Source organism: Aethalodelphis obliquidens, unplaced genomic scaffold, assembly GCF_003676395.1.
Source record: "Aethalodelphis obliquidens isolate GAN/ISIS:26980383/991018 unplaced genomic scaffold, ASM367639v1 scaffold32, whole genome shotgun sequence".
Classification (NCBI taxonomy): domain Eukaryota; kingdom Metazoa; phylum Chordata; class Mammalia; order Artiodactyla; family Delphinidae; genus Aethalodelphis; species Aethalodelphis obliquidens.
The window spans coordinates 14,317,845-14,332,167 of record NW_020837976.1 but is presented as its reverse complement, the minus strand read 5'-3'; the positions used below and the strand labels follow the sequence as shown (position 1 = coordinate 14,332,167).

The following is a 14,323-nucleotide window of genomic DNA, read 5'->3' as shown; positions in this document are numbered from 1 at the left end:
ACACACACACACACACACACACACACACACACACACACACACACACACTAGCTTAAGGAACAGATATATGACCAAGCTGAGTCTTAAACTGTCTGGGATAAGATGGTTACTGTGACCAGGCATAATAACTTTACAAGACTTTCATAAAACTGCTCCAGTTTCCTGCCATTCCAAATGGAAACTATTTGTTTATTTGAGTAGTTTTAAGTTGGAAATTGCTTGTATCATACAAAGCCTGGAGGGCCAAAGCAGCTTACACTCTCTGTCTCCCCTTTTTAGCCATGTTAAAAGGAGGGTGTACTTTGCTTGTAGTAAGAAATTTGACAAAATGTCTGATAAGATCCTCCTACCCCGAAGGCAGCTGTGAGGTCCAGATGAAGTACAGGGAGGGGGATTTACAGTTGAACAACTAAATTCCAAAAGTACTGAGTAATGGTTAGTTGTCAACCTGGAGGGAAGATTCTGTTCCTTATTCCTATCCAGTCTAACATTTAAAGACTACCCTCACCACCCCCCGCCCAGAAAAGTCTGGATCAAGACCCAGGAGGTGTGATCACCCAAATAGCACGTGCCACAAGCTGAGAGAGGGCTCACAGGCAGACAAGAGAATGAGGTGTTTTCAAAGTTCTGTATGGGTTCAAGAAAGGTGAAGGAAGGAAGGAAAGACAGAGTACGGGGCAGGGGGGAAGAGACAAAAATAATAAAAAATGTGAAATGTACAGGGATAAATGAAAATACCATACATTTGTTTAAAAATAATAATAAAGTACTCAAGCACAAGAGTGGGAGTGGGCTTGAAGAGCAGTTCTCTGGGGAACGCCTGTGGTTTAGATGACCCCAAGGGAGGGCTCCCTTAACAGAATTGCAAGGAGGCCTGTTTCAGAGGGTCTGTTATCAGAGCACCTGCTCCAGGGAAACCGCAGCCTGTAGGCCTGAACATTTGCTCACCAAGGTGCAAGGCCCAGCACACAGCACGCAGACCCAGACACCAGGGGGAGGGACCGGCAACCATGTTCTGTGACAAGACAAAGGGGAAGAAAGTGGGGGATGCCTAGCAGGAAATGGCTTGACCTGGGGAGCTGGAAGACCTAGCCCTGGTGCTGCCACCACTTACAAGGGAGACGGCCCCGGATAGTCATGGAGCTGTCCCAGACCCCAGCCAGCCTCCCTGTAGTCAGGCAAGGCCTGACACATCACTGCTGTGTCTCCCAGGGTCCTCATGGATCCTGGGACTTGAAGGAAGGCTGATCCAGAGGATGGGACCCATGGTGGGACCCAGGCTGTCTCTAGGAGGGCTGCAGCACAGAGCAGCCGTCTGAGAATCGGTGAGAGAAAGGTCTCAGGAGGCAGGCTGTGCTTGATATGAGGAAGGAACCTTCCTAACAAGCCAAGCTGCCTTCCAAGGATGTGTACTTTCTGCAGGTAGAACTGTTCAGGCAGATGCAAAGATGCAGGGGCCAACTTGCCAGAGATCTTACAGATGCAATTCCTGATCGAGTAGGATTTGTGGATGACAGCATCTGTGAGATTCCTTCCCATCTCAAGATTCAACGGCATCATATTATTGGTGTGTGTGTGTGTGTGTTTGAGAAAAATTAAGTGCTCATGAAACAAAAAAGTCCATAAAAGGTGCACTTGCTATGTACCAAGAACTTACAGGACGATGTTAGTAAATTTAACCTTCAGATCTTGGTTTGCAGAATATCTTCAACATGCCGTTTTACTGATGTTTGCATAAGCTCCTCAATCCACTCACCTGTTAATTATTCTTCTATGGACAATCTTTAAAATTATAATTCTCTCTGCACAGTCTTTTAGGAACTCTGACATTCGTTGTTTTAAAACTGGTTTCATTTCATGTTTTGCAATTGCCTTGAGGTGATCCCATGAAGCTTTGCATCGTCTCTCCATCTGACATAAATTATCCTGAAGTTGATCAAAGTCAACCTGAAAATCAGAGAGAGAACATTACCAAATGCAATGAAATAACCGGACATCAACCTGACCCAGGAAACGGAACTGCCTCTGGGAAGAAACAAACATCAAAACCCAATTTACATCTTGAAATACAAACATATTTATGGCCTAAAAATTATCCACATGTCTTGACATCAAATTATTTAGTGATAAAACTTCTCCAAATGAACTCAATGCAGTGTCACCTTTTTTTTTTTTTTTCGCCGTATTTGGAAAGAAATCTTAAGAAAGTCTTTGGGAACTGTAAATTAAAACAGGATATCAAGGAATCTAGTACAAGATGAACTGAGCAGATATCTCATAAAATTTTTCAGAGCTCTCTTTTTCTTTAGATATTTCACTTGAGGTTGGAGGAATGCACCACAGTCCTACGTGGATGGCTTTGATATGCTGGGGCCAGTTAAGGGGCAGCCAGAGCTTCCCTTCACCATGATCATTTTTACATTGTGGGACAAATTACTTTATTTATCCATTCATTCTCTCATTCAAACAACACTCAGGGAAAAACTAGTGCATGCCGGTCCCCCTCCCAGGTATGAAGAAGACAAAGATCAATGCGGAAAGAGACCAACTTGCTGTTCCCAAGGAGGCTCATAGTACAGACAGGTGGTCACCGAGCTCTGAGTACAGAACCCACCAGGCCTCTGTGTCTGGGTGAGTATCGGGGTGTGTGGTCCATCCCATCTGCCAGCAGATGCAAACCACGTGTACAAAGAACAGATGTCACAGAACATTCACTTTGCTCTTCAGGGAAGTGGGACCAATTTGGATTGACTAAAGTGGACTGAGATGAAGCTTTCTAAAAGAATGCTTTGATAGAATTTCTAGACTAAAAATTATGGGAATCAGAGAGTTAGCCGTGAAATAATACACTTGAGGGTATTTAATGGAGGGAGATGTGAGATAGGGGAAAGAAACTGAAAAGACTAGGAGGGGAGGAAGAAATAGATAAATTGATGAGCTGAAGGGAGGGGACTGAGGTGGATGGAGAGTGAGAGATGGTGGGAAAGGGTGAGAGCCTGGCAAACAAAGGTCAGGAGGAAAAAGAGAAGGTGGGGAGAGGTAAGCCACCATCGCTTAGATGTCATGACTGTGGTCACCAGAGCAAGGCTTGGAGGCGAGTGCCCAAGGGGACTGGCTGGAGTGACCTCAGACCTCCAGCTCCACCCTGAGAAAGACGATGGAGGAGGCCAAGTCAACAAAAGTTGAATCCGTGAGAAGATCTGTCACCAAACAGGATGAAGGTATGCTGAGCATAGGAGATGCCCAAGGGGCCAGGCGAGACTTCACACGTCCTGGATTTCTTGGGTGCTATGGTGCCAAAAACAGAAGGCAAGTTGAGGCAGAGGCTGGGGATTCAGGTGAGCGGCGAGCACTGTGGAACTTTGAGAAAAATAATTTGCCTGAAAACAAAGGAATTCTGGATCCAGATTAGAAAAGCTCCATTTTCCTATGATACGATGGAGCTGAGAAAACATCTGGCATCTACCTGAAAGAAAACGGAATGCAGGTTTCGAAAAGAAGGACTGAATATTTCAAAGAATAAGTCTAGAAAGGGTTCCAGATGGTCTGGGATTGACACATAATATCTAAGAGGTCTAGGAGATTTGATGCCAATTGTAACAGGTCTAATCATAGCTTCGCCACCTGTCCTCATTTGCATCTAGCAGCAACCTTGATCCGCAATATCTGTAATAACTTTAATAAGCGTAGTAACTTCAGTTCAGCTCAGAATGTACTGAGCAGCTTGGTACAGCCTAACCAGGGGACGCCTGTCCAGCACTGCAGTGGACACAGAGCGGTCGGGCAGAAACCACGTTAGAGATGGTTTTCAGGGAAGAGAATCCACTGTGAGCCTTTAAAGGTAGTGGCAGAAAAAAGTGACCTCACTGCCAATGGAAACCAGGTGCAGAGCCTTTGACCTTTTGAGGAGACCTAGAAGGCTGCCTCAGCTGGCTGTCTCCTGGGGCTGACGAAACCACCATGATCTGAGTCTTCACAGTTACTTCATGGCCTCAGATTCTGTAACTGGCCCCACTTCATGGGGGAGAAACTGTTGCACAGAAAGGCTAAGGAACTTGTGAGAGGCCACACAGCTGGTTAGTGGTAGAGCTGGGATTTGAACCCACATCTCTCTGGCTCCAGAGTCTAAGTTCTCAACCGTCATGCTTAAGCCTAGGTTTGTCCCTAAAAAATTCCACCCCAGGGAGAGAGCTGGCCTGGCCTTCTGTTGTGAGAAGGAAGTCCTCACCAGGAAGCCCTCTCCTGAGGACTGCTCCACATGGGCCACCTTCCGTGTGTAGGAGGACATGGAACCGTGCTGTGAGGTAGTCAAGTCTTATCAAGTTAGTCTGGGGTGGAGCGGGCCAACTCAGGGACGAGAGCCAGGGCTGCAGAAGGGATGGGGCAGGGAAAACACACAGTATGAGTAGTCTGGTGCTTAACAGCAAATTCTTTGACACTCAGCCCTTCAGAATGTAAAGCCTAAAATCCTTCCCCTTGAATGTGAGCCAGCTTTAGTGACCTGGTTCTAACGAATAGAATGTAAAAGCTAGGTCATAAATGGGGAAGAGCTTCTGCCCGGAGCTCCTGTGTGCTCTGTCTCAGACCACATATTTGGGGAAAGGCCATCTGCGAAGTCATGAGGACATTCAAGGAGCCCTGGGAGAGCCCGACGTGGGAAGGAACTGAGTCCTCTCTCTAAGAACTAACAGATGAGTGAGCCACCATGGGAAAAACTTCCCAGCCCCAGTCGAGCCTTCGATGACTGCAGCCTCAGCTGACATGTTGACTGAAACCCCAGGAGAGAACCTGAGACAGAACCACTCATGAAATAATGTTTCCTATTGCCAAAATTCATATGTTGAAGTCCCAACTCCCAGTACCTCAGAATGTGTCCTAATCGGGAAATAGGGTCATTATAGATGTAATTAAGTTAGGATGAGGTTGCAATGGAGTAGGGTGGATCCCGATCCAATATGACTGGTATCCTTATAAGAAGGGGAAATCTGGACATAGACACACAAGGAGAACACCATGTGAAGATGAAGGCAGAGATGAGGGTTATTTCCAGCAAACCACCAGAAGCCAGGAGAGAGACATGGCACAGATTTCTCTCTCAAGAGAAACTGACCTGGCCAACACCTTGATCTCAGACTCGTGGCCTCCAGAACTGGGGAACAAATTATTTCTGTTTTTCTAAGCTACCTAGTTTGTGATACTTTGTTACAACAACCCGAGGAAACTAATACATTATCCTGAGCCACTAGCTTTTGGAGTGATTTGTCACACAGCTGTAGATAACTAATACATGCGGGTAAAAATGTAAGGAAGAAGAGCCTGCACGGTCACCTGCCTCCACTCCTAGAGCCGTGGGGTCAAGTCAGTGATCACACTTCACTGTCGCTCTCTGAAAGCTAACGTGACTTGTCTGCACTCTGCACAAGCCTGTGAGTCCCCCACCGCTGCCCCTCTAGGAGCAGCCAGAGCTATGCCCACCTCCACTCATTTCCACCAGCCCCTGGTGGGACGGTTTTCTTCCAGATGCCAAAGTAACCTGCTCTTCGTGGGTTGCAGTGAGGACACCCAAAGTGACACACCAGGGGACGGAATGAATGCAGCTGGGGCTGGGGGTCCTTGAAGCTGATTTTGTACCTGTCTACACATAAGAGCCCCTCAAAGCCCCCCAGAACTTTGGGAGTAAAGGCTAAGAAGTGGTGGTAGATGCCCTCTTGGCGTCCTGTTGTAAGTCACATGGACCTGGGTCAACAGTCATCCTTCGTAATTGCCGAGGTTAATGGGGAGAAGCTACCTGCAGGTCTGGCTTGTGTAGCCAGTCTTTAGGCAAGGAAAGGCCTGATACTGAGGGGCCCAGGGCAGTCACTGGGGGCCAGCCTGGTGTCAGGGCCCCTAGGCCAGGGCGACTTTCATCAAAAGCAGCCTCCGCCCAGCAGAAGGCCCTAGAAAGAACAAAGGACTACTGATTTGTAAAAAGGGAACTGATTCGTTCTGGAAACAGGACCAAATGAAGGGGATCCAGAAGCCCTGTCTCAAGAATTATAGGCAGACTCTATCTCAAGAATTATTACTAATAAACTGTCTTCCGAGAAGGTGCTCATGGGGCACCTAGAAGACCCCCGTTGGGACACTCAGAAGGGCTTTTGGAACACTGAAGTAATATTTCTAGAGACTTCAGAACAGTGCCCGGCACAGAGTACATACAGAGAGAGCGCCTGTGAAACAGAAAAGTCTGTCCACTCTCAGAGCTGCAGGATCGCTGGCCTTGCCTGTTTCTGCCTCAAGGAAGGGCCACCGTCAGGCTGGCTCAGGGCGCCCAGCTCAGTGGACCTGGCAGCTGCTTGCCTGAGACAGGTGAAGGAGGGTCCCAGGCCCCAGGTCCCCACAAGCCAGCTCTGTGGGAGAAGGCAGAGAGAGGGAAAGCTCCCTGAAGGGGAACCTAGCAAAGCCCTTTCCCCCCTCTGCCCACCGCAGTCTCTCCTATGTTCATCGCTAGATTCCAATGTGTCTCAGAGCTAAACGCTGTTCTGCTTTCAGCTCCCCAGCCAGGTTGTATTTCTGGGAGTTTCTTCCACACCGACCTGGCCCTACTGAAGCCCATCCCTGTGAGTTCCCTGTTGCTTCCAAGACCCTTACATCTCCCAGTTCTGCTGTGTTTGGGATCCCTCTGGGGTTGTTTGGCCCCAGGGATGCTCCTGCAGCGGGGGCAGCTGGCTATCCAGCTCTTACAACTAAACCATAAGCTCATGAAGATTTTAACTCTGCACTAAGTTTAAGAGTTTGCAGCCGAGGGGCAATGCTCTACGCTGTTTATAGCCCTATAAAACTGTTCCCTCGGTGTAAGATCATAGGCAGGGCCAATCTGTAGGGGTCAGCGGGCCAGGAGTGCCCTTAGTTTCCTGGCTCCGCACCTCACTGCAGGGTCCTATGGAAGTTTGAGGAGGAGGCCAATTGCATCTTGTGCACATTTTTGCCCACCTAAAACCAGCTGGGTGATTTCACTGCTCTGGAGAAGCCAGCCTGGTGAGTAACGCAGCTGAACAGGGGACGCCAGGGTTAGGACTGACTGGGATGGCAGGCTTGCTTCACATACCTCAGCAGGAAAGAATCTGACAGAGAACCAGAGATGGGAAAATGATCTCAAAAGTCCATTAGACATGGCACGAGACGAGTTTTATTCACAAACTCTAGAGCAGGGGGTGCAAGCATTACTTGGTCGTTTTAGTTAACAGAGCCTGTGCTCCGCAGAGATGACTGATGCAGAGCCAGCCTCTGGGGACAGGCACGCCCGCTCTTCCGAGCCCCGGACATACCTTGGCTGACCTGGTGACGGCCCCAATCTCTGAGTACAGATCAGAGCTGTCCGGGAAGTTTTCCACCACCATGGTGCACACGTGGTGGAGAAGTGACTGCTTGTGCACGGTGTCTTTGACTTCTGGAACCTTCTCGAGGTAGCTTAACTCAAACGCTTTGGCCTGTTTGGGGAACATTCAATAAAAGACAGGAAGAACAAGTTTCACGCAGGTTCTCAGAAAGGCCCAAATGGTTTCAGAATCAATGCTCTCTTAAAGGAGCTCAATATTCAGTTCCTCTGTGAGCGAAGCATCTCAGGCCACACGCTCTGTCATCCTTAGCTGATTCCACACGGACCAGCCACCCTGAGAGCAAAATGAGCCTCCAGCCCTTTCCCACCACGCCCATCAGCCACGGACTATCCCAGGGCTCTGCTCCTAAATCAGGGTGCCGGGATGGGGCGAAGGGGGCGGGGTCTCTGCCAGGTAGGTATCTACAACTTCCCTAATCCCTTCCCTGCTGCTTTTCTACTTCCTGGCCGAAGACAGACCATTAAAACAAACAAAAAGAAGTTTGTTTATAATGTGTATGAGTACAAATATTTAAGTGATAAGCTCAGGGGAAAAAAGAGAAAAAGAAAAAAACAGGGTAGAAGAAAATAGCTCCAAAGTCAATTCTGGGAGGAGCCAAGCTTCACAAGGAATAAAGTGCTTATTTTTCTAAGTTTTCTTATTTATAGCAAGACACAGGCTTGAATAAATAGGCCCTGATATTTTAAGGACAAAACTTCTAGATTTTCACCAAAAAACACAAAAACTGTTTGTTCAATTATGCTTTGGAGGACCAGAGGTACGACCTCCACTGGCAAGTGAAGGGCAGGGATTTTGTGAAGAAAGCGATGGGAAAGACTTACATTAGTTCCATTTAGAAAGTTCCCAATGGCTAAGAGAGTAGACAGGATAAAGCCCAAGGTTTTATTGTTCTCCAACTGGTCTATTCCTTCCTTCAGGTCCAAAAGTGGTTCTGCCACTTCCTTTCAATTAAAAAAAAGTTAGAAGAAGGTGATAGCGTAAATTTTGGTTTTACTTTGTTCTTTTTAATTTTTGTACAAGGTCATTACCAGTGGAGTTCTCCCAGTATAAGGCAATCCCATGTGATGGGCACATGCTCCCAGGTGTGGAAAAGAGCAGAAGGGCAGCAGGAGAAAGTCTAGCCCCAAAGTCTCCTCAGTGCAGACCAACTGGGTACCTGTGGCTCACAGGAGCTTGGTTGGGTGACATCTGCTCTGTCATCCCCTGTTCCTGCCCATCTCCCAAGTTCAAGCAGGACCCTCTGGTTATACTCTCCTCCCATTCTCTCTTCTGACCATGGTTGATGTCTATGAAACTCTTCACCTGCAGGTTCCTTCAGCATCGGAACCAGTCTTCCTCTTTGCCTTTCTCCTCCCAGGCAGATGACACTGGAAACTGTGGCCTCATTGTCCCTGGACCCAGGTCTCCTAACCTCCCCTCTAGGCACTCTGTGGCTGGCCACCTCTTGGCCTGGGTTACTTTCTAGAAGGCCATCATCCTCATTACTCCAACTTTCTTCAAAACTCCCACTCTCTCAGGTGTCTAGCCTGCCCCGTGGCCTCATGGCCTCAGTCTCCCCTTCCCTCTGTCTGGTCGTTCTGTAACCACCCCCCACCTCAGCGTCCTCACTGAGGCTCTCCCCAAGCATGGACCCCAAAGCCAGAAGCTTCAGCTGCATTCTCTTCAGCCTCGCTTCTGCTAGGCAGGCCCTCCCAGCCCCTGGCCAAGGCTGATTCGATGACCTGTTTTCTCCCCGAAGTTACCTCACTTTTCTCCAGAAAATCATCTGAACATGCTGACTAGTTCTGCAACCACGTCACCCTAGCAGTTCTAGGCTTCTTCAGCCCTGCCTGATTCTCGAATAGAGTCAAATATAGCAGTTTCCTCCTGAAGCAGCCTTAGCCCACTGCTACCTGCCTGGCCCTCAGAAAGGACCGTGCTCCCTCCCTTGCGGAAAGAGGAAGACCACACATCCTCTCCACTTCCTCTGGGCACTTACTCTCAGTCAAGCTCACCTCCAGCTCACCATCCCTCCCTCCCTTGTCCTCTCCATGGTTCCTTCTTCTCAGCCTGCAAAAAATACTCACCTCTCGCCCATCCGGAGAGGACACCTGCTTCTTCTACTTTCTACTCGGGATGAGTGTTCCCATGCCTTCACTTTCCTTCTACTCTCCTCTCAACCTCTTGAAATCTGTTCATCTCAGATTTTCTACTGTGATACTCTCTCAAAGGGACCCAGTGACCTGCTGGTTGCCACAGTCAATGGCAGTGAGGTGACCATCATCAGCTAGAAGGATTGCAAGTCACTTCCCATATTGTGTCTTTCTGTACTGTCTAAATTTTCTACAATGAGCATATAGAGTCAGAAAAACATTTGATAGTTTTTTTGTTTTTTTTAAACAGTCAAGTATCTGAGGCTGGTGCCAGACAGACACTTTAGAATAAGCCCTCACTGGTAGGCTGCACATCACTCGGTGTAGACACGACCCCATCACGATCAAACCCGCACCCTTCAAACCCTGTCTCAGGAATGATACTTCACTATGTTCACCGTTAAAAAAAAAATGAACATTCTCAACTCTGGGGACATAGGACTGGCTGCCTCTCTTCCTAAGTGCTTACCTTTTCTGTAGTTTCATAATCCATTTTGAACGCCCAGAGGTGGAGCCGAGCTGAGAGCTCGCTGATGGAGCACAGTGTAAGGAGGAACTGCTCTGCACTGCCCAGGGGCACCTCAGGGTTGGCCAGCTGCGCTTCCTGGATTTTCTGCTTCTCTTCTTCAGTGGGAATCATGGTTAGAATTTTCTGGAAAGATGGAATGATACAGTATATTCTTAGTGATGGACCCCTCGATGTTTCCAAATTCATATGGTAACTTCCCAACCAGGTAGTAGAGATGTTCTGCTGTCAGTGCTCTTATCATATACAGCTGCTATATACCAAATAAACTTTAGAGTGGAAAAGCCCTACGTAGCATCTAAATTTACATTCATTTGTTTTAACATTCTTTCTCTTTCTTTAAATCTCCAGTTCCATAAGCAACTTGCCCTAAATTTCCTGGTCTTGTACATGAAGGACATTCTAGGCAAGAAAGGGATGGGGGCGTGAGAGAAAGGTGAAAGAATAAGATAGAAGATTAGAGAACAGCTCCCCGTTCCCTAAGAAATAGAGTAAAATGTGTGAAGCATATAATCTTCTCACAGATTAATTTAAGAGCTTACAAAAATAAATCATTTACCAAGAGCTCAGACTAACTTTTGTACATGGGCCATATTATAACTTTCATTGTTTTAAGTATTTCAAGTATATTTCAAATTTTATATAGAAATGAAAACATCTTAACATCAGGCTCAGCTCAAGTCTGACTGAGGAAAAAATGATGGTGGTACTTATAAAGAGCAATACTTACCTACTAATGGAAAGAGTATCACTTTCTGCTTTTATTTGTTTCTGGTAAAAGTCAATTGCGCAAGGCAGAGGGAGCAAACAGGCATCAGAAGGACTCTTATAAGTTCAAATTCCTTAGTGATTACATTTTAAAAGAAGGTAAAAATTCCCATCACGTGACATTTAACATACAACATTACGAAAGAGGAGGTGTCATTATTTTTCTCTCATTTATCAAATGAGAGTATCAAAGCAAAGAAATATACATTGTGCCATACTTTTCGGTAACTTACGTTAATTCATTAATTCTAAGTGGCTTTGGTTACTGCTCTACAATAGCAACCATCTGGATAAAGTGTGGGAAGGAGTTCCGGTTCTGGGGGAGATAGATAGAGTAAGCAATACTCTGTCTGTCCCACTAAATGCAACTATACACCCTGGACAGCAGGCATGGAGCAGGTACTTGAAGACTTTTAAAAAAAGAAATAGTGGTAGGTGGATTGAGGAAGAAGACCAGAACTGAAAGTTCAACTGAACTGGTAATGAGTTGACCATTTTTCCTCTGGTATTCCCTAGCCTGGGCTCAGGTAGCCCAAAAATCTGGAAGAGGGTTTCGGGTGCAGACAGAGAGAACGCCAGGGGAGCCCTCTAGTTCTGACTCGAGGTGTGGGAAAGGGCCTCCTAGCGGTGGCAGCAAGGTTGGCAGGTCCTAAAACTCAGATGAAGTGAACATTCCTCTCCAGTCAGTGGAGCTGTGTTCCCAAGAGATGGGGCAAACCCCTTATGCTTTTCTTTTCTATCTTCTCTCTGCTTGGCCCCAGACATGGGCACAGTCATAGCAAGTGCATGGTAAAGTGAGGTAACTAAAGACCTAGCTTTCACTGGAGGACTAAAAAGGAAGGCCCCAGAAAACCAGAAAGCAGTGGGGAGGTCATGAAACATGAAGAGCCTGCAAAGCAAGGGCACAAAGCTGTTTAAGAACTTCTGAGCTTCTCCTTGAGCTGTTCATGTATGAATCTGACCTTCAAAAGCACATTAAAGACTTTGAGACCTGAACTGCTCTTTGAAAACTTTGAAAACTGAGCTGACGCTGGAACAACAGTCCACAGAAGGTGGGTCAGAATCTGTGGCTTGAACTCCAACAAGTGAGGGAACAATTCTTAATTCTTTTTATGAAACCAGAATGACCATGATACAAAAACCAGACAAAGTTAATCTAGTCGAGAAAAGAAAACTACATGCCAATACCCTGATGAATCAGATGCAAAAATCCTTAACAAAATATTTTAAAGTATATAAATAAATGCCAATATATTAAGATATATAAATCTATTGCTATATTTCATATAGCAATATATTTTAAAATAGCCACAAGGTTGGTTCAATATGAAAAAAAAATTAATCAATGCAATTAATCTACCTGATTAACAGTGTGAACAAGAAAATTCACACAGTCATTTCAATTGACTCAAAAAAGTTTTGATAAAATTCAATTTCCATTCATGACAAAAAAATCTCAGCAACCCAGTAATAGAAGGCATTTCCCCCACCTGATAAGATACATTTATTAAAAAAAAAACCTACAGCTCATTTCATACTTAATGGTGACAGAGAGAATGCTTTCCTTGTAAGAATGGGAACAAGACAGGGCGTCCACTCTCACCATTCCTATTTAACATTGTGTGGAAATCCTAGCCAGGTATATAAAATTTTAAAAATACATACAGATTGGAAAGGAAAAGATAAAACTCTTCCTATCACAGATGGTATAATTGTCTACATAGGAAATTTTGAGGCATCTACAAAAAACTTATGAAACAATGAGTTAAACAATGTTGCATAATATAAGGTCAATATACAAAAAAATCCATTTTATTTCTATATATTACTAAGGAGCAATTACAAACTGAAATTTTAAAAAAATGCTGTTTACAATGAAATACTTAGGTATGAATCTAACAAAGCACGTGTAGGATCTGCATTTGGAAAGTAGAAAATGCTGATGAAAGCAATCTAACCGTCTAAAGACGATCTAAGTGAAGAGAGAAGGAACAGTGTTCACAGACGGAAGGACTCAACATAGTCAAGATGTTAGTCTTCCCAAAATTGATGTATAAATTTAACTCAATTCCAATCAAAATACCGTGATTTTTTTGTGGATATAGACAAGCTGATTCTAAAAATTATATGGCAAGGCAGAGGACCAAAACAGTCAAACCAAAATAATTTTGAAAAAGAATACCCTTGGAGGAGTCATACCACTTGACTTTAAGATCTACAATAAAGCTGCGGTATTAAGACAGTGTGGCATGGGCTGAATGATAGATACAGTGGGACAAAATGGGGCACCCGGAAATAGACTACACAAATATGGCCCAGTGATTCTGACAAAGGTATGAAGGCAGTTCAGTGGACAAATGGTAGTGTTTTCAACAAATGGTGTTGGATGGACCAACTGGAATCCATATGTAAAAAGTGAACCTCAACTTAAACCTTCCACCTTCTACATAAGTTAACACAAAGGGGATCATAGATCTACAAGTAAGAAGCAACACTACAAAACTTTTAGAAGGAAACACAGGAGAAAATTTTTGTGACACAGGTTATGCAGTGAACCCCTAGACATGATACAAAAAAAGAATAGGTTGATAAATTAACCTTCATCCGAATTAAACGTTTTTTCTCTGTGAAAGACACTGTTAAGAGAATGAAGAGACAAGTTACAGTTCCTCAAAAGATTAAACATAGAGTTATCACATGACCCAGCAATTCCATTTGTATTTACCCTAGAAAAATTAAAACAGTATTCACACTAAAACTTGTACATGAGTATTTGTAGTAGCTTTATTCATAACTGCTATGAACTGGACCAAGCTAAATATTCTTCAACGGGTGGATATTTATATTTACAAACAGCCAGTGGTACATCCCTACAACGCGATGATACTCAGCAATAAAAAGGGACCAACTGTAGATACAAACTGCGACTTGGATGAATCTCAGAGGCATCGATCATGCTGAGTGAAAGAAGCCAATCTCAAAAGGTTACTCGCTGTATCATTCCTTGTGTATGACATTCTCGGAAAGACAAAACCATAGTGATGAGAATCAATCAGTCATCAACAGGGGCTAGGGGTGGGTTAAGGGTGTGACTAGAAAGGGACAGCACAAGAGCTTTTTGGGGAGATGGGACTGCTTTGAATTTTTGACTACAGTGGTCATTGCATGAATTTATATATGTTTTAAAACTCAATAGACCTGGACCCCCTCCAAAAGTCAACTTTACTCTATATTAATTAAAAAAAAAAGTCAAAATAAAAGACTGGACACTTGACACCAGAATCAGCAAACATGCAGATATCTACATGATTGTGCCTTAGGATGTATCTGGGTGGGGTAGTAGTTGTCCTAGGCTTCTGAAAGTGTTATCAGGGAGGGCTGTCTCAGGAGTTTATCAGAAGCCAGTGATGACAAACTGTATTGAAGACCTGTTTTGGGCTGTGGTCAGAGTGAGGTCACAGGTGGTGAGCCCTAGATACCTCTTCTTCCAACATCCTCTTCATCACGACCCCAAACAC

The 14,323-nt window shown here is 45.1% G+C and overlaps 1 protein-coding gene across 4 annotated transcripts in view; it reads right to left on the bottom strand.

Moving 5' to 3' along the window:
* The window catches only part of FHOD3 (formin homology 2 domain containing 3), a 494,073-nt gene that overhangs the window by 35,388 nt on the left and 444,362 nt on the right, over positions 1-14,323 (bottom strand). For all 4 annotated transcript variants that reach the window (XM_027127768.1, XM_027127769.1, XM_027127771.1 and 1 more), the window contains 4 exons: positions 9,981-10,163; positions 8,201-8,320; positions 7,308-7,469; positions 1,757-1,947 (listed from right to left, as the gene is read on the bottom strand). In XM_027127768.1, coding sequence (XP_026983569.1) covers positions 1,757-1,947; positions 7,308-7,469; positions 8,201-8,320; positions 9,981-10,163 — 656 coding nt within the window. The remainder of the gene's footprint in view (positions 1-1,756; positions 1,948-7,307; positions 7,470-8,200; positions 8,321-9,980; positions 10,164-14,323) is intronic.